General features: G+C 41.9%; 1 protein-coding gene across 4 annotated transcripts in view; it reads left to right on the forward strand.

Annotated features, from left to right (window-relative positions):
* The window catches only part of chd7 (chromodomain helicase DNA binding protein 7), a 322761-nt gene that overhangs the window by 249418 nt on the left and 52680 nt on the right, over positions 1-20663 (forward strand). For all 4 annotated transcript variants that reach the window (XM_038809440.1, XM_038809439.1, XM_038809438.1 and 1 more), the window contains 5 exons: positions 5982-6181; positions 12658-12817; positions 13516-13605; positions 18613-18716; positions 20522-20651. In XM_038809440.1, the coding sequence (XP_038665368.1) occupies positions 5982-6181; positions 12658-12817; positions 13516-13605; positions 18613-18716; positions 20522-20651 (684 nt within the window). The remainder of the gene's footprint in view (positions 1-5981; positions 6182-12657; positions 12818-13515; positions 13606-18612; positions 18717-20521; positions 20652-20663) is intronic.

Genomic DNA, 20663 nt, shown 5'->3' on the forward strand with positions numbered 1-20663 from the left:
CATGAGATTGAGGTCAGGATTTTGACTTGACCCTTATTGAAGATCTTGGAGCCAATAGAGGTTGGTGAGAATAGGAGTAATGAGAATAATTAATGTGAATTGGAGATGGCGAGAGACATTGGCAGCACGGTAGCACAGTGGGTCAACCGCATGTCTTCCGCAAGACGACTCGCCACGGAATGGATCAGAAGAAGCAGTTTGGAGGGAGTTGGATCGATTGGTTGGCTGGCAATCAGTGGGTTGGCCAAAGACTGTGTTCTGCCTGACATCCGTCTGTGATTTGCCGAGAGAACTGGACAGAAGTGTTTAGACTTTGGGAGTGAAAGGAATTCTCTCTCTCTGCGGGGTGCAGTGCTCTAACTGTGAGATGTGGCAGATCCATGACGCTTCCAGCGTTTCGGTCGACTACGTCTGCAGCAAGTGTAACCAATGGCAGCTCCTCACAGCAGTTGGATGCACTTAGGAACATGCAGGTAGCCGGGACATGGTGTGTAAAAGTAATTGGCAAGTCATGCTACAGTTGTATAGAACCTTGGTACGGCCGCACTTGGAATATTGCGCACAATCCTGGTCGCCACACTACCAGAAGGATGTGGAGGCTTTGGAGTGGGTGCAGAGGAGGGTTACCAGGATGATGCCTGGTCTGGAGGGTGTCAGCTATGTGGAGAGACTGAATAGACTCTGGACTGTTTTCATTAGAAAGGCGGAGATTGAGGGGTGACCTGACCGAGGTGTACACGATTATGAGGGCCATGGATGGAGTGGATGAGCAAAGCACTCTTTCCCAGGGTGGCTGGGTCAGTCATCAGGGGGCATAGGTTTAAGGTCTGTGGGGAAAAGTTTAGAGGAGATGTGCGAGGCAGGGTTTTGTACACAGAGGGTGGTGAGTGCCTGGAACACGTTGGCAAGGGAGGTTGTGGAAGCAACTACATTAATGGCGTTCAAATGGTATGTTGACAAATGCCTGGATAGGGTGGGTATAGAGGGATATGGCACAAGGCAGTGTGTGTTTTGGCAAAGGTTGGTATGATGACCAATACAGGCTTGGAGGGCCAAAGGGCCTGTTCCTGTGCTGTATTGTCTTTGTTCCACCTCCTCTCTCTCGCGCGCTCTCTCTTTCTGAAGTCAGTTACATTTTCTGTCCGTTTAATTATAATGGGCAGCATGGTAGCACAGTTGCTTGACAGCTCCAGGGTCCCAGATTTGATTCCTGGCTGGGTCACTGTCTGCATGTTCTCCCAGTCCCAGTGTGTGGGTTTTTTCCAGCTGCTCCGGTTTCCTCCCACAGTCCAAAAATGTGCGGGTTAGGTGGATTGGCTGTGCTAAATTGCCCTTAGTGTCCAAAAAATGTTAAGTGGGGGTTACTGGGTTACGGAGATAGGGTAGATACGGGGGCTTCAGTAGGGGCTCTTTATTAGGGCCGGTGCAGACTCGATGGGCCGAATGGCCTCTTTCTGCACTGTCAATTCTATGATAATACTGTACCTAATAAAAGGTTACAGGGGAGGCGGTGGCATAGTGGTGTTATCACTGGACTAGTAAACCAGAGACCAAGAGTAATGATCTGGGATCCAGGTTCGAATCCCGCCACTGCAGATGGTGACATTTGAATTCAATAGAAATCTGGAATTAAAAGTCTAATGATGACCATGAAACCATTGTCGATTGTTGTAAAAACCCATGTTGTTCCCTAATGTCCTTGAGGGAAGGAAATCTGCTGTCCTTAGCTGGTATGACCTCTATGTAACTCCAGATCCACAGCAATGTGGTTGACTTGTGACTGCCCCCTCAGGGGCAATTGGGAATGGGCAATAAATGCTAGCCCAACTTGCAATGCCCATACCCCACGGACAAATACATTTAAAAAAGTTACAAACCTGATGACTGCAGTGATGTTTTAAATAAAATCTTATTTCACCAGTATTGCGACTCCGGGTCAAATGGAGCTGGAATTGACCTCTCACTAACCCAGGGTGGTATGACAATGACAAAAATATTGAGAATGTCGCTCTTAAATCAGTGTATCAAACTCCCCTTTGATCAAAAGATCATAGGCTCAAGGCCCATTCCATAGTCTAAAACACCTGACGCTTCAGTGAATTCTGAGGCAGTGCTGCTCTGTTGGTATTGTCACCAGGATCCCATGGCACTAAAAGAAGAACAGATTTTCATAGAATCCCTACAGTGCAGAAGGAGGTCATTCGGCCCATCAAGTCTGGATTGACCCTACAAAGAGCACTCTGCATGGCCCACTTCTCTGCCCCATTCCCTGTGCATTGATCATGGCCTAGCAACTAACCTGCACATGTTTGGACTTTGTGGGTAAACCGGAGCCCTCAGAGGAAACCCATGCAGACACTGGGAGGACAATCACCCACTGTTGTAATCAAAGTGTGTGTGTGTCTATAGCGAGGGTCAAAGGCTTGATAGCTGAGATTTTGTAAACAGTATTGCCCAAAAAAAAATTTTTTTGCACGTGGCCCCCTTAAGATCGTGCATAGCTGTACATGTGTGCATCTTAAAGGACCATTGCTTGCATTTGTTTATTGTCACGTGTACCGAGGTATTTTTCTGTGAGCAGCTCAACAGATCATTAAGTACATGAAAAGAAAAGGCAATAAAAGAAAATACATAATAGGGCAACACAGGGTATACAATGTAACTACATAAGCACCAGCATTGGATGAAGCATACAGGGATGTAGTGTTAATGAGGTCAGTCCATAAGAGGGTCATTGAGGAGTCTGGTAACAGCGGGGAAGAAGCTGTTTTTGAGTCTGTTCGTGCGTGTTCTCCAACTTCTATATCTCTTGCCCGATGGAAGAAGTTGGAAGAGTGAGTAAGCTGGGTGGGAGGGGTCTATGATTATGCTGCCCGCTTTCCCCAGGCAGCGGGAGGTGTAGATGGAGCCAATGGATGGAAGGCAGGTTCGCGTGATGGACTGGGCTGTGTTCACGACTCTCTGAAGTTTCTTGCGGTCCTGGGCCGAGCAGTTGCCATACCAGGCTGTGATGCAGCCCGATAGGATGCTTTCTATGGTGCATCTGTATAAATTAGTAAGAGTTGATGTGGACATGCCAAATTTCCTTATTTTCCTGAGGAAGTATAGGCGCTGTTGTGCTTTCTTGGTGGTAGCGTCAACGTGGGTGGACCAGGACAGATTTTTGGAGATGTTCACCCCTAGGAATTTGAAACTGCTAACCATCTCCACCGTGGCCCCGTTGATGCTGACAGGGGTGTGTACAGTTCTTTGCACTCTGAAGTCAATGACCAGCTCTTTCGTTTTGCTGGCATTGAGGGAGAGATTGTTGTTGCTGCACCACTCCACAAGCTTCTCTATTTCCCTCCTGTATTCTGACTCGTCGTTATTCGGGATCCGGCCCACTGTGGTCGTATCATCAGCAAACTTGTAGATTGAGTTGGAACCAAATTTTGCCACGCAGTCGTGTGTGTACAGGGAGTAGAGCAGGGGGCTAAGTAAGCAGCCTTGCGGGGCTGGTATTGAGGACTATTGTGGGGGAGGTGTTGTTGCTCATTCTTACTGATTGTGGTCTGTGCGTCAGAAAGTCGAGGATCCAGTTGCAGAGTGGGGAGCCAAGTCCTAGGTTTTGGAGCTTTGAGATGAGCTTGGCTGGGATAATAGTGTTGAAGGCAGAGCTATAGTCAATAATTAGGAGCCTGATGGAGGGGTCCTTGTTGTCGAGATGCTCTCGGGATGAGTGCAGGGCCAGGGAAATGGCGTCTGCTGTGGACCGGTAGCAGCGGTCAGCAAATTGCAGTGTATCAGGGCGTTCTGGGAGTATGGAGGTGATGTGCTTCATGACCAACCTCTCGAAGCACTTCATTACGACTGAAGTCGGGGCCACCGGATGGTAGTCATTGAGGCACGTTGCCTGGTTCTTCTTTGGCACCGGTATGATGGTGGTCTTCTTGAAGCAGGTGGGAACCTCGGAGTGAAGTAGGGACAGGTTAAAGATGTCCGCGAACACCTCTGCCAGCTGGTCCGTGCAGGCTCTGAGTGCACGACCAGGGATCCCGTCCGGGCCCGTCGCCTTCCGAGGATTCAGTTTCCGGAATGCCGATCTGACTTTGGAAGCTGTGATGGTCGGTATGGGTGAGTTATGGGCTGCTGGGGCACTCGTTAGCGGATTGTTGGTTTCCTGCTCGAACCAAGCATAGAATGCATTGAGATCATCGGGGAGGGGTGCGCTGCTGCCGGAGATGCTGCTCGGCTTCGCTTTGTAGCCCGTTATGTTGTTTAGTCCTTGCCGCAACCTCAGAGTCTGTCTGTGACTCTAGCTTGGTTTGATATTCTCTCTTGGCATCTCAGATGGCTCTGCGGAGGTTGTACCTGGATTTCTTGTATAGGTCAAGGTCGTCTGACTTGAACGCCTCAGAGCTGTCCTTCAGTTGGGAGTCAATTTCGCGATTGAGCCATGGTTTCCGGTTGGGGAACGCATATACTGCTTTCTTTGAGACGCAGTCGTCCACACATTTGCTGATGACGTCTGTGACGGTGGTGGCATACTCATTTAAGTTGGTCGCTGAGTTCTTAAATCTGGACCAGTCCACTATCTCTAAGCAGTCACGTAAGAGCTCTTCTGTTTCCTCGGACCCGCACTGCACAGCCTGTTTGCTACTTGTGCAGTACATTCAAAATTGGTGCTGGGCCATGCTCAGAGAGGGAACTTTAATTGCAATTGAATTGAGAGAGCATTCTTTCCAGGGGCAAACACAAGCATTCGAGGGGAAAGTGGGTGTAGGTGGAGAGTGATTATAGGTGGTCTACTGTAATTGATACAATGGGAACAGAGGCCACAAGAGATGGCAAGATAAAGGGGCTGATCATGAATAATGATTGGGAAGAGTACATGGAGGGAGAGATTATGAAATGGTAGGAGAGCAACAAACTGGAGGGAGTGGATGATGAGGACACAAGTATTGTGGGTTGCTCTTTGGGAGAGTTAATGTTCCAAACAATGGGTTGGTGGCGTATTGGGAAACAATGCCCGTTTAGCAGACGGCCTTGACCTTGGGATTGTAACAGTAAAGGTCAATTAGTGGTTTAGTGCACCAGGATGCACTAAGTAGATGTAGAAATGTTGATCAGATTGGGGAGGAAGGAATACTCCTCTCGTGGACATCCGGATATGTCGTCAATCAAATGAACAACTTTGACAAATGTACTGCTGATTTCAATTCCAACTAGATCTCACACAAAATGTTCTGTGCATCTGTCACTGACATGCAACATTGATCGCAGGACATCAGTTTGACGCATGTATTTGCAACAGCTCAATCCGCTCTTGCACATGAGGGAACCAGCTAAGAAAAGCCACCATGGGTCTGTTGGGGTCTTATAAATTCGACAGGATATTGTATTAGTTTTCATGACATGCAATAAGGATGTTGTCATCTTTAAACCTCAACATTTTTGTGAGGCTTCTTAATTTTGACGTGGAGAGCCCAATGTGCCCCATGTATTTTAAAAACATGAAACAACACAATTCTATAGCTGTGCAATACAAAGTGATCAATTGTATGCAATTATTGGCCTAATTCATGCTTTGCACTTTAAAAACTGATGCTGGTCTTGTCATTTTTTGGAAACAGAAACTTGGCATGCAAGTTGGGTCCTAGTTTCGTATTGGTACAGATATTAAATGAGCTGGGCAAACAATGGGGAGACTTACAGTTAAAATCAACTCCACATGAAGACAGAGGTCATGTTGAGGTTTATCGTGTAAATTGGGATGGAGGTTGTAGTCTTCCTGTGGCCATGAATGAACACGATCACACTGGCACTCCAGGCAACAATGAAAGGAGTAGTGTCAAAGGTGCCTTGTCAGATAAATGTGAAATCGAGGCCCCATACTACACCGCTGGGCATGAAAATAAATCTCATGGTGCTATTTGATGGACTGCAGCCTCCTCATCCAGTTTACTTGACTAAAGCTACCACTAAATTTGTTTTACCCTCAGTTGGGGCCGATGGAGTGATATTCTTTCACATGGACGTTTTAAACGACAGTTGACAGAACACGATGTGGAGACCATCTGCCGCACTATCCTTGTGTACTGCTTGAACCATTACAGAGGAGATGAAAAGATCAAAGGATTTATATGGGATCTGATTACTCCTACAGAGGATGGACAGACTCGAGCTCTGCAAAATCACTCCGGTATTTTTGAATTTTTGATTATAACCATGTCTTATTGGCATGCAAAGGAAATATTAAATGCAATTTCCTCTGTTCTGAAACAGTGAAAATATACTGATCAGTAAAAGTAATTGGAAGCTTTAAGTATGATTTAGTACAAATGATAGATATCATTTTGTAAATTCAGCAGAGGCAGTAGAATTACATAGGAACAGGAGAAGGCCACTTAGACTATTGAGCTTGTTTTGGCCACAATTCATTGTTAAATCATAGCTCATCGTTTCTTCAATTTCATTCACTCGCCTTTGATTCATCTCCCTTGATGCCCATACCCAACAAAAAGCCATTGATTGATTTTAGTCTTGAAAATGTGACTTGGTCTAATATCCACAACCTTTTGGGGAAGGAATCCAGATTTCCACTAAAGTGCTTCCTCATTTTACTCCTAAATAGTTTATTTCTTTGAAAATTGCACCCCCTTGTTCAGAAAAGCCCCATAAGTCAAGCTAGTTTTCCTGTATCTAACCGCCCAATCTCTCCATTTTAAAGACCCAGATTAGATCACACCCTCATCCTTAGTTAAGAGAATACAAACCAAGTTTGTGTGGATCAGAGGGTAGGGTAGCTGTTGAACAGACAGAAGTAGTATGCAGCAAGTTTGTGAGGAAGGATAGACAGTTGATAGGGCAAAGTTGCACTCAGTGGAATGGATTAAAGTGTGTCTGCTTCAATGCGAGGAGTATCAGGAATAAGGGAGATGAACTTAGAGCATGGATCAGTACTTGGAACTACGATGTTGTGGCCATTACAGAGACATGGATTTCACAGGGGCATGAATGGTTGTTAGATGTTCCGGGGTTTAGATGTTTTAAGAAGAATAGGGAGGGAGGTAAAAGAGGAGGAGGAGTGGCACTGTTAATTAGGGAGTGTACCACAGCTGCAGAAAAGGAGGTAGTTGAGGAGGGTTTGTCTACTGAGTCAGTATGGATGGAGGTCAGGAACAAGAAAGGAGCAGTCACTATTGCGAGTTTTCTATAGCCCCCCCCCCCCCCCCCCCCCCCCCCCCCTCTCCACCAGTAGCAGCAGAGAGATAGAAGAACAGATTGGGCGTCAGATCTTGGAAAAGTGCAGAAGTAACAAAAGTTGTTGTCGTGGCTAACTTCAACTTCCCTAATAATGACTGGAACCTCCTTACTGCAAATGGTTTGGATGATGCAGATTTTGTCAGGTGTGTACAGGAAGGTTTCCTGACTCAATATGTAGATAGGCCAACTAGGGGGGAGGCCATATTGGACTTGGTGCTCAGCAACGAACCAGGCCGGTGTCAGACGTCTCGGTGGGAGAGCATTTCGGTGACAGTGACCACAACTCCTTGACCTTTACCATAGTCATGGAGAGGGATAGGAACACACCGTATGGGAAGGTATTTAATTGGGGGGAGGGGAAATTATACTGCTATTAGACAGGAGCTGAGGAGCATAAAGTGGGAACAATTGTTCTTGGGGAAATACACAACAGTAATGTGGGGTTGTTTAAGGTGCACTTGTTGCGAATGCTGGATAGTTTTGTCCCACTGAGACGAGGAAGGAATGGTAAGGTGAAGGAGCCTTGGATGACAAGAGAAGTGGAGCTTCTAGTCAAGAGGAAGAAGGAAGCTTACATAAGGTTGAGGAAGCAAGGATTTGACTCGGCTCTAGAGGGTTACAAGGTAGCCAGGAAATAACTAAAAAATGGACTGAGGAGAGCTAGAAGGAGGCATGAAAAAGCCTTGGCGGGAAGGATTAGGGAAAGCCCCAAGGCATTCTACACTTACGTGAGAAATAAGAGGATGATCAGTGTGAGTAGGGCCAATCGGGGATAGTGGAGGGAACTTGTGCCTAGAGTCCGAAGCAGTGGGGTGGCCCTAAATGAATACTTTGCTTCAGTATTCACTGGAGAAAGGGACCTTGTTGCTCATGAGAACAGTGTGAACCAGGTTAATAGACTCGAACAGGTTGATATTAGGAAGGAGGATGTGCTGGAAATTTTGAAAAGCATCAGGATAGATCAGCCCCCTGGGCCTGACGGGATATGCCCACGGTTACTACGGGATGTGAGGGAGGAGATTGCTGCGCTGTTGGCGATGATCTTTGCGTCCTCACTCTCCACTGGAGTGGAGTAGTACCGGGTGATTGGAGGGAAGCGAATATTGTTCCCCTATTCAAGAAAGCGAATTGGGATATCCCTGGGAATTACAGACCCATCAGTCCTACATCTGTGGTGACCAAAATACTGGAAAGGATTCTGAGAGATAGGATTTATGATTATTTAGAAAAACATAGTTTGATTAAAGATAGTCAGCATGGCTTTGTGAGGGGCAGGTCATGTCTCACAAGCCTCATTGAATTCTTTGAGGATGTGACAAGACACATTGATGAGGTTGGGCAGTGGATGCGGTGTATATGGATTTCAGTAAGGCATTTGATAATCCCCATGGTAGGCTCATTCAGAAAGTTAGGGGGCATGGAATACAGGGCAAGGTGGCTGTCTGCATACAGAATTGGCTGACCAAAAGAAGACTGCGAGTGGCAGTGGATGGAAAGTATTCCGCCTGGAGTTCGGTGACCAGTGGTGTCCCGCAAGGCTCTGTTCTGGGCCCTCGACTCTTTGTGGTTTTTATAAATGACTTGGATGAGGAAGTGGAGGGCGGGTTAGTAAGTTTGCCGATGACACGAAGGTTGGTGGAGTTGCAGATAGCGTTGAGGGTTGTTGCCGGATATTGACAGGATGCAGAGCTGGGCTGAGAAGTGGCAGATGGAGTTCAACCTTGATTAATGTGAAGTGATTCATTTTGGAAGGTCGAATTTGAATGCTGAATACAGGGTTAAAGGCAGGATTCTTGGAAGTGTGGAGGAACAGAGGGATCTTGGGGTCCACGTACATGGATCCCTCAAAGTTGCCACCCAGGTTGATAGGGTTGTTAATAAGGCGTATGGTGTGTTGGCTTTCATTAACGGGGGATTGAGTTTAAGAGCCGGGAGGTTTTGCTGCAGCTTTATAAAACTCTAGTTCGGCCACACTTGGACTGTTGTGTACAGTTCTGGTTGCATCATTATAGGAAGGATGTGGATGCTTTGGAGAAAGTACCGAGGAGATTTACCAGGATGCTGCCTGGACTGGAGGGCATGTTTATGAATAAAGGTTGAGGGAGCTAGGGCGTTGCTCACTGGAGCGTAGAAGGCAGAGAGATGACTTGATCGAGGTGTACAAGGTGATGAGAGGCGTGGATAGCCAGAGACTTTTCCCCAGGGTGGAAATAGCTGTCATGAGGGGACATAATTTTAAGGTGATTGGAGGAAGGTTTAGAGGAGATGTCAAAGGTAGGTTCTTTACACGGGTAGTGGGTGTGTGGAATGCACTGCCAGCAGAGGTGGTGGAGTCAGAGTCATTAGGGGCATTTAAGCGACACTCAGACAGGCACATGGGCAGCAGTAAATTGAAGCGGTGTAGGTTAGGTTGATCTTAGTTAGGATAAATAGTCGGCACAACATTGTTGGTTGAAGGGCCTGTACTGTGCTGTACTGTTCTATGTTTTTATGCATCCTGCCTCCTTAATTTAACCCTATAAATTCTGGAACAATGACGAATCCAAGTTGTAAGCTTTTCCAAGGTCAGCATTTATTTCTTGAGATCCAGTGACAAAACTGGACACTATTCCAGATGGGGTCTGACCAAAAATCACTTGAAGCATCACTTCTTACATTCTAATGAAAAATCCTTTTAAATAATGACCAGCATTCCTTTTGCTTATTGATTACTTTCTTGTACCATGCACCATCTATCAGAGATATGTGCAGATGGATATGCAAATCTCTTTGCTCCTCCACAGCTAACTGATCTTGCCATTGAACTATTCTAATTTGTCTTTCTTTGATCCAAGGTGGATGACTTTGCATTTTCCCCACATTGAACATTGCACAGTTCTGGCCTCTATATTACAAAAAGGATATAGAAGCACAGGAGAAGATGCAAAAAGATACAAGTGTTATACGAGAACTGAAAGATTATAAGTATCAAGACAGACAGAACAGGTTGGGAAAAGAGAAGGCTGAAGGGTGATCTAACAGAGGTCTGTCAAAATTGTGATTTGAAGGGGTAGATCTAGAGAAAAATTTCCACTGGAATAGAGGCCAAAATTAGGGGACATAAATAAAAGGGTGTTTGCAAGAAATCCAATAAGAAATTTTGGTGAATCTGTTTTGCCCATCTGGGGTACTATATTCAGCTTTGCCCACTAAACATCAGGAAATGTATATTGATCTTGGAGGAGGGCGCAGCATGGATTAATCAGAATTGTACCTGAAAAGATTAAATCACAAGGACAGGATGCATAAAATTGGTTCGTATTCTCTTGAGTTTGGAGTGTTGAGAGGCCTTAAACAACAAACTAACCATCGGGAAGACACAAACCATTGTTTTAAGGCCCCACCAAATCTCTGTTCACTAGTTACTGACTCCATCCTACTCTCTAGCAACTGCCTGAGGCTAAACCAGACTTCACAGCCTTGGTGCTGTATTTAATCTGCAGGTGAGCTTCTGACCCCACATCTACAGTACCATGAAGATTTCCTGTTTCTACCTCGAATATTGCCAAGCTCCGCTCTACTTGAACTCAACTGCTGCTGCAAGCCTCATCATGCCTTTGTTAGTACTATTAACTATTCCAATACATTCATTGGAATTTCATTTCATTTTTCCCGGTCGACCTCGGTGAACTCAAATTCTGCTGTGTTCTAACTCTCACCTTGTCCTTTGCACCCACCATCTCTGCACATGCACTGCATTTTCGGCAGCACATCAATTTTTAAATTGCCATCCTTATTTCAAATCCCTTTATGACTTTTCCACTTCCCATCTCTCTAACCACCTCCAGCCTTGCAACCCTCATCTGAACTCCTTCAGTCCTGGCCCCTTGATCATCCCCGTTTGTGATTGCTCTACCATTGGCTGTCATGCCTTTAGCTGCATGAACTTCTTTTCCAAAACTTCCCATTTCACTACCTATCTTTCCTCCTTTAACATAATCCTTAAAATGTATCTCTTTAACAAAATGTTTTATCGTTTGCCCTCATAGCTCCCATGTGGTTCATTGTCAGATTGTTTGATAATACTCCTGTGAAGTGTCTTGGGATATTTTACTATGTTGAAGATGTTATATAATTGCAAATTGTTGAAAGTGGTGGAAATTGGCAGTATTGGTGCTGGAACAAATTGGATCTGCAGTTCATCTCAGAATCAAATGTGACACCAAGTTTGCGAACAACTGGCTTTATCTCAAACCGGTTTCAAGAGGAGGATTGGAGTCAGTGGTGAGGTAGTTGGTGTACAATTTTTTTGTTCCCCATCTACAATATATTAAAAATCTTAGAAAATATGATTTATTTTGGTAACAAAAGCCCCAAAATTTAACTCTTTATAATAACTTAAATCATCGTTACTTGTAATGCTTTTGAAAGTTAATGTTATAACTTCTACATGTATTACTTTTAGTCCTTCCATCATGGGTGATGCTGTTATTCGAGATTAGTCTTCTAGTTCTATTCCACATTCCAAACCGTGCTTCAAATTCACTTCAAATGTATTTTCATTAAAATGTTGTTTGCTTGACAGCCTGCTTTTAATTTAAAATTTGTTTCCTTAGGTTTATTTCTCTGAGGCCTATTCCATAACTCTGCCCCCTAACCCTGCCAAAAGTCTTAGGCTTCCCAGTTTAGGACTCCTTTCCCTGTTTGTGATGGTTGTATTGCACTAGGATATGGAAAACACTCAATTGTTTGTTGGCTGTCAATTATTTGTTGGCTGTCAATTAAATTATCGTATTTTCTCAGGCAATATTATCCTTCCCATCAAGTTTGAGATGCTTTTTGTTTTCAGTTAGATGGGCACATTGGGAGCGACGGGGTAGAACAAAGGGAGAACAGAAAAAGTGGGTAAAAATTGAAGACAAATGTTGAGAAAATATAGAGAGACATCAAGGCAGAGATACTTGTCAATGGAGAAAAGGGCAAGAGATGATATGGGATTCCCACCATATTGGACAGAAATCGGCAGAAGGAGGCGGCTTAAAAAAGTTGAGAGAAATAAAAAGTTGTGAGAAATCAACAGGTTGGAGATGAAGATCAATGCAGACTGATTGTAATAAAGTAAATATCAGGCAGATACATCTCAAAGGCATAGCCATAAAGGAGAGACAGAAACTCAGTTAAATATTACAAACACATATAACTGGTAATGGAGTGAAAGATCAGATCAAGTAACAGACAAAATCACAAGTAGAATGCTAGATACAAATCGCAGAGGTTTAATCATGAACAATACCACAGGAAACCTATTTGTTTGAGAAAACAGTAAAGATTAAAATAGGATTGTGGTTTATTCTGTCTCTGGAATTCAAAAACTGTTAGTTATGTTTATGCAAGACTTGATGATAATTGTTTATATTGTTGCTCAACCAATAGGTTTGTCTGCACCAGTACCGAGAGGAAGGAAAGGAAAGAAAGTTAAAAGCCAGTCCACGCAACCAGTTATGAAAAATGCTGATTGGCTAGTGAACTGCAACCCAGATATCTTGCTGCATGATGATGGCTATAAGAAACACCTGAAACACCACTGCAACAAGTGAGTTATATTATAGCTTTTTTATAAAATTTGCAAACAGAATGAGTATTAAAATTCCCTTTTATTTTTCTAAATTTACTAGATCAAGGCATTTTGCACCTCGTATGCAATTCATATGTATTTATGATTAGTATTTTAAAAGTGCTTTTGTATTTAAGGTGCATTTAAATTTCTGCTTGGAATAAAAGGAGTTAAATAGGCCATTGTTTGTAGTGAGACACTTGAAATTAGATTTTGCATATCTATCTTTTTCAGCTACTAATGTAGCTGCTCATTATTCTAAGCATAAAGCTGCTTCAGAAGATAGTAAGCAACAGCTGAGGAAATTGCATGAGATAATGGAGCAGAACGCCTACTGCAAGCCATCTGCTCGGTTGTTTACAAACTTGCTTGAACACTTCAGAAGCACTGGCAACGTATACGTTAAACTTCACAAACTGAATTAGGCATTACTGAATGAAATGTGTCTGGGCTGCACTGCACTGTGCTCAGTATGTTGAAAGTGGTTGCCAAGCATGGCTGTTGAAAGCCAGCAGAAAGCACCACACAGAGGTGATTATATGCCACCATCTGTCATGCTTCAACCCTACCATACAGCATAGCTAATCAGCCTTGGCAGAATGATGGATGAACAGAAGCAGCTGCCAAAAGCTAATGTTGGCAAACAGTACTAATGTCAAAACTTTCTTCCTCTACAGAGTCCTGCTGCGGGTACGGATGCTGTATTATTTGAGGCAGGAAGTGATAGGAGACGTAGCAGAAAAGATATTCGATGGTGCAGATGCAAGGTCAGTGGAATATCTTTCATGAGATTTTTGGGAAGGTTATATAGATGAATAGAAATCATTCTATACAAAGTTGAAATATTTTGTCATGGTTGTTTATTTAAAATAAGATTTCCCAATACTTGTATGTTTAGCTCAGTTGGCTGGACAGCTGGTTCGTGATTCAGGGCAAGGCCAACAGTGCAGGTTCAATTCCTGTACCAGCTGAGGTTATTCATGGACGCCCCGCCTTCTCAACCTTGCCCCTCGCCTGAGGTGTGGTGATCGTCGGGTTAGTTCACCTCCAGTCAGCTCTCCCCCTCAGGGGAAAGCAGACTGTGGTCATTTGAGAATATGGCAACTTTACCTTTTACTAAAAACAGGTACAAGCTGATGGATGAGTTGAGTTTGTGTTCATCTATATGGTCACCAGCTAAAGATTAGGTAATTTCTAAATGTCACAATTACCAACAATACAAGATTTACTTCAATGTAATCAAGTTGATAAAACAAGTGAATTATGTCTAATAATGAACTATGCCGGTTAAGAAATTCAAATGATTAAAAAGCTACAAATGATAACTTAGATTAAACTGAACGATAAATGCACCCTCATGTTAGGATCGACAGTTGAATAAAGAATTGACCAAGTACCTGTCGAGATTAGAAATGCCTAATATTTTTTTCCTGAAATTATTTAGATCTAGCTAAACTTGTAAAGAAAATTAGCAGATAATCTGCACTTTTAACGTCCTTCCGTTGTTTAAAGTCTGTGGCTAGTTAATGGCATATCCTTCAATTCAACGTGCAGCTTTGTAGCACTGAACTCAGCTGCAGCTCAGTACCGCTCCTATTGGCCTGACTTAGAAATGCAATTACAACCACATGGACCACCTTTCATGTTGCTTTAGCAGGGCTCATTTATTCCTTATAAATTAGATTCAGTATAATAGTTGGTTAATACAACTTACAGGGACTAAAATTCATCTCAAATTAATTACCAAATTCTGTTCACGCAATCAGTTTTGGGAACTGAGTATAACGTGATATGTGATAACTAAGTGGAATGCTACCTCTGAAAATGTTTTGATCCCTAATTATGCTTGTCAGGATTGCTGACAATTTTTCAAAGTATGTTCAATATAGATCTAATACAAGAAAACCTATTTTTAGTCACTTAATGCATGAGCATTGTTAATCTTTGTTTTGCAAATCCCAAAATGAGATTCTTCCATTTTAAATTAATTCTGATGTCTCTGCCCATAAATTGCCACCCTTTAGCAAGAGTAATGTAAAATTCTGACTGGTCATTATGCAGTTCTGTACTAGATGAGGATAGCTACATAGAACTCTGGCCAATGAATAAGTCCAGTAGATTTGTTTCTCAACCATTGATTTCTTACCCTGGCCTCTCAAATACTCAAACATAATTATGCAGTATTATTTCAAATTGAAATATCTTTGTTTTATCCATCTAGTTTGAAATCTAATCTGCTCAATCTGCTTAAAAGCAATTTGACAATATATCGGCTTGGTTCAGGAAAAAAACAAAGACTTGCATTTATATGCCACCTTTCATGGCCATTTTCAAAGTGCCTTGGAACCGTTGAAATACAATGTGGTCACTGTTGTAATGTAGGAAACATGGCAGTAATTTGCAAGCTCCTACAATCAGCAGTGTGAAAATGATGTTGGTTGTTCATGCTGTAATACAGCTGATAGTCTGTTTGGATATTTGATTGTAAGTCGCAAATGAAGACTACTGGACAACTAATTTGTTTCCTATATTTAAAAGGAAGATGGGGCAAGTCCAGGGAACTATAGACCAACTAGCTTAATGCCAATGGTCGGAAAGTTAATGGAATCTTCCCTCAAAGATGTAATAAAATCAAGAAACTGGAACTATAATGGTCAAAGGGAAGGTCATGCTTGACAAAACTTTTGAAATCTTTGAAGAAGTAACAGAAATTATGCTTAAGCATGGTTCAGGAGATGCAATTGGATTTCCTAAATGCCTTTGATAAGTTACCATCTGTTACACACAGACCAAGATCAGAACATCTGGAGTCAGGACAAGTAGCAGATTGTATAACAAGCTGATGACAAAGTAGAGATTACTCAGACTAGCAAAAGATGTTATGCAAACATTGATGGTGGGACCATCGCTGTTCACCAAATATAAAATTGATTTGGAATCAGAAGTAAAATTTCAAAATTAGTGGTCAACAACAGTAACTTGGATTTAACATAAGAACTAGGAGCAGGCAGAGGCAATTCAGCCCCTCGAGCCTGCTTTGCCATTCAATACAATCATGGCTGATCTAATCTCTGCCTCAATTCCATTCTCATTCTTCTCATTCTCCTTAACCCTTCAACCCATTACTAATTAAAAATAAGTCTCTCTCCTCAAATTTACTCAGTGTCCCAGCATCCACTATACTGTGTAGTTGTGAATTCCATAGATTTACGTCCCTTTGAGAGAAGTAATTTCTCCTCATTTCTGTTTTAAATCTGCTACCACTTATCCTTAAAACTATGGTCCCTAATTCTAGATTGCCCTACAAGAGGAAGCATCCTCTCTCCATCTACTTAGTTAATCCCCTTTATCATATATATTCATATAACATGTTGAATGCAATAATGTTCCAAGGTACTTCACGGGCTGTTGTAAAGTAACATTCAGCACAGAATTATAGTGGGGCAGATGTCCAAAAGCTTGGCCAAAGAGGTAGGTTGTGAAGAAAAAGAAAGACTTGCATAGGTATAGTATCTTTCATGACCTCAGGATATCCCAAAGCACTTTTCAGCTTCACTGGCTGTGGTGTGGTCACTGTTGTGTTGGAAACCGAGGAGTCCTAAAGAAGGAAAGACCAGTAGAGAGGTGAAGACTTCAAAAAGGATTTCTAGAACTTGGGGCTTAAGCAGCTGAAGGTGCAGCTGCCAATGGTAGAAAAATTGGGGGTGATCAAGAGGCCAGAATTAGAAGAGTGCAAATATTTGATTATTGTTTTTTTTAAATCATTTTTCAAATTTTTATCAAAATATAATTTTTTGCATAATCATTAACAACAATTAACTTAAAATAAATGTTAACCATATATACAGAAAAGGGAACAATACTATGTAACAAACTTTATTTTCTCGGGACTGTGAAACCCAGCCATGTCACTAATCAGGTCTTCACACTCTGGGGCTTCGGGTCCCTCCACGTCGGGAACTTCAGGAGGCGGAGGAAGTCCCAGTGGAGGAGCTTAAGGGCAAATCGGAGGAGGAGCGAGGTGGGGAGCTGGATGCGGACCTGTGGGCGGATGCCCTAAACAGGGTCAATTCCTCTTCATCATGTGCTAGACTTAGCTTAATCCAGTTTAAGGTGGTCCACCGGGCACACATGACAGCAACCCAGATGAACAAGCTCTTTGGGGTTGAGGATAAATGTGCGAGGGAAGCCCTGCAGATCATGTCTGCATGTTCTGGGCATGCCCGGCTCTTAAGGGATTCTGGCAGGGATTTGCTATGGCAATGTGTGGAGCTAGAGGAGATTACATAGGTAATAATAGGTTGTGGACAGATTTGAAAGCAATGACAAGAATTTAAAAATAGATATGTTGCTTGACCAGAAACCAAAATGGGTCATTGCGGACCCATGTAAGTATGTAAAAGGGAATTGTTGCAAGTCGGCATTAGTTTTGGATGGCCTCAAATTCACAAGGTAAAATGTGGGATGACACCAAATTGGGAAGTATAATTAACACAGAGGAGGATTGCAACAAAATACAGAAAGATGGCAAATGAACATCGATATATGTAGGTGCCAGATAATATATTTTGGTAGGGAAAAAAAAGGAGGTTACACAATGTTTTGGAATTAAGTGTTTAAATGGGGTAGAGGAGTGGAGGAATCCTGGGGTACAGATAAATTACTAAGTTTAGCAATACAAGCTAATAATTCCACAAATATGCAAGCAAAGCACTGGGGTTCATTTCCAGAATTGTTAAGTACAGAATACCACAAGTGCCACATTCTAACGAAAGTAGAGATGGGAAAGGTCCGTGCACGGCTCAAAACATGTTGCCGGAGAGAAGGCTTCAGATTCATTGGGCATTGGTATCGGTTCTAAGGCAGGGGGCACCAATCAAGAGGACCAATGGGACCAGTATCCTCACAGGGAAGTTCACTGGTGTAGTTGGAGAAGGTTTAAACTAAATTGGTAGGAGGACAGGAGCATAAATACGTACAAAAAATAAATAAAGTAAGAACTTTGGACAATATCACTTGATTCCCCGAGATACCAAAAATCTGTGTGTCTTAGCCTTAATTATATTCAGTATTGTACCATCCTCTGAGGTAGAGAATTCCAAAGATTCACAACCCTTTTGAGTGAAGAAATTTCTCCGCATCGATGTCCTAATTGAAATTGATTCCCATGAAATTGTCATGAGATAACTAACTTAGGGGAGTGGAAGGTGTGGTTGGAGATGGGGCAGGTTTGTTTTGATGTAATTTTGACAGTTCTACCTTATTAACCAAATTCCATGAGTATTTCGCCTAATTAAATACAGGATTTATTTTAGAAAATAGTTGTTTAGGAAACTAGGTGCGGTTTCACAAAATTGGGTTAGGAACTTGATTTTTAAATAATAGAAACTTTGGAAATCTAATTCTTACAAGTGAAGAGCTCGTTTTAATAATCAGTGAAACATTTCCTAATCTCATAATTATTTTCTTCACATTTATAAAGTGGCATGTATTCCACAAGATGAAGAAATCTACCAGAAAGAAGCGGGAATATAAAAATCAAAGCCTTTTCGTTATATGAAATTACTTAAAAATAGACCCATTGGCACAGTTTTTAAAAGATTTTGAATTGAATAAATGACTGTTTGAACTTTATTTTATGAGTCCTTACACAGATTCCCATGTCAAATTTTGGGGGGAGAATCAATTATTTTTGTTGGATGTTGTGTAATTTTGTTTTTGAGCAACATCGTTCATTTACTTGGAGCTAGTTTTTAAATATTTGTTTTGTTTAGTGATATAGATATCTGGATCCCAGAAATTGACCATGCTGAACTTCCTACGGATTGGTGGGACAGGGAAGCTGATAAATGTCTTCTCGTCGGCGTGTTCAAACATGGTATGCAATTGCTGCTATAAGCTTTGTCAATTTACTGTTATCGGTGCTGGGTAACTCGATGGGTAACTACTTTAATGTAGTACAAATCCACACAAACTTTGCAATTCTGAGTTACAGTGCAAAATATGCAGCATGTAATGCGACCGCAACTAGAGTGATTGTGGGAACACACTTTGGGTGGTAGAGGTGAACTCTTAGTCAGGGTATTCATTGTTGATCACTGTCCAGCAATTAACACAGTGCAGGATGTACATTGTGGATGTCGGGATAAGGACAGAATGGACTTGGAAGTTACAGCATCATATTGAAATAGCTTGAGAATGCCCAACATCTATGTTTAAAACCAAATAAATGGGCAGCGAGCATTTTGGGTTCCTGTAGAACGTTTTCCTAACATAGAAAACAATGATTAGTGAAAAAATGTGCACAGTTTTGCGGGTACAATTCCTCTTCTATTAATGCCATTTTTTGTAAAATATACAATATTGGATTTGAGGATCAAAGATTTCTTCACTAGTATGGTTAACAGACACTAAGGAACTTGGGCTTGAGTTCCTAATGTAATCTATCTAAGCAACTCTAGAAGTATTTTTGATAACAAAAGTTTATTTATTGCAAGTTGGGCGTTTTACTGTTTCTGTTGAAACGTTCATTGGATTACTAGGATGCAGTGCAGGACACTTTTTGAAACTACTGCAATGAAAATTACTTACCACACCACTTTATAAAATTTATTTTGAAAATGAGTATCTCATTAATTGAAAATTCAAACATTTCAGGTTTCAGTTTATTTTAATAAACTGCACCTATCTCTGCTCCCACCACTGCTCCACATGTGCTGCTTCTCTACCAGCCTCCGTTAGAGTGAATGGTAGCTTAACCTCTGCTATTAATCTGTATAAGTGCCTCCTGGGCTTTTTTCCAAGTAGTATTTCACAAATGTCAGCACTGAGACTTTTCCGTCCCCTGTTGTGGAATACTGTCTTGTTAACTGTGAGCCACTGGGATGTGGAACAGCCATGATGTATACAAAGAGCAGTTTCTAATCATAATCCAAATTCACTAGAGGTCATAGTGGAATTCTCTGGTGTGTGTCCTGACTAAGGGGGGTAGAATGATGGCTTATAAAACCTTTCATGATTACAATTTGGCTTGAGGCTCAAGAGTACTTAAGAATAATGTGTCACAGTGCAAAACCTAATTGAATTATGTAGTCTTGGTTGACTGAGGCAGTGGTGCTTATGGACGCAACTGAACTGAGTCCAGTCTGACAGTCATTTTCTCAGTTATTACTGGAACTTGTCATTCTTTATTTTCTGTATTAATGGAATGGTTGTGACTAACCCAAAACTCTAAAAGACTAATTTTATTGACTGTTGAATTTTCCTTAAGTTTTACAAATACTTTTAATTTTAGAAGCATTTTTACTCTCCTGTTATGAAGCAATTGACTTCAGTTTTATCCTTTCTGCGAACTATTAAATGAGAATTCATTTTTTCAGGTTGATTTTGTATTAAGTCATCTTGTGAAAGATAATGTCTAAACTTTGATGTTAATTTCCTGTACTAAGTTGTGTAAAGTATAGTCACTCTACAGTAAATTTACTGAGCAAATAATTGTTCAGTTGATCTGGTTTTCAGTTCCATAACTTCCACGGTGTGTGAATTCCATTTTTTTTAATGCATTCGTTCATATCCAGATCAATAGCAATGTTGTATTGTGAAATTAAAACTTGTTGATCTGAATGCAATTATGCTCACCGGTTAAAATGTACAAATGAAGAAATAATTGATTCTTCTGAATAGGATATGAAAAATATAATTCCATAAGGGCAGATCCTTTATTCTGCTTCCTGGAACGGGTGGGAATGCCTGATGCAAAGGCTATGGCTGCAGAACAGAGGGGAACAGATGTGCTGGCAGATGTTAGTGATGGGTAAGTTGTGCT

Source organism: Scyliorhinus canicula, chromosome 10 (genome assembly GCF_902713615.1).
Source record: "Scyliorhinus canicula chromosome 10, sScyCan1.1, whole genome shotgun sequence".
NCBI lineage: Eukaryota > Metazoa > Chordata > Chondrichthyes > Carcharhiniformes > Scyliorhinidae > Scyliorhinus > Scyliorhinus canicula.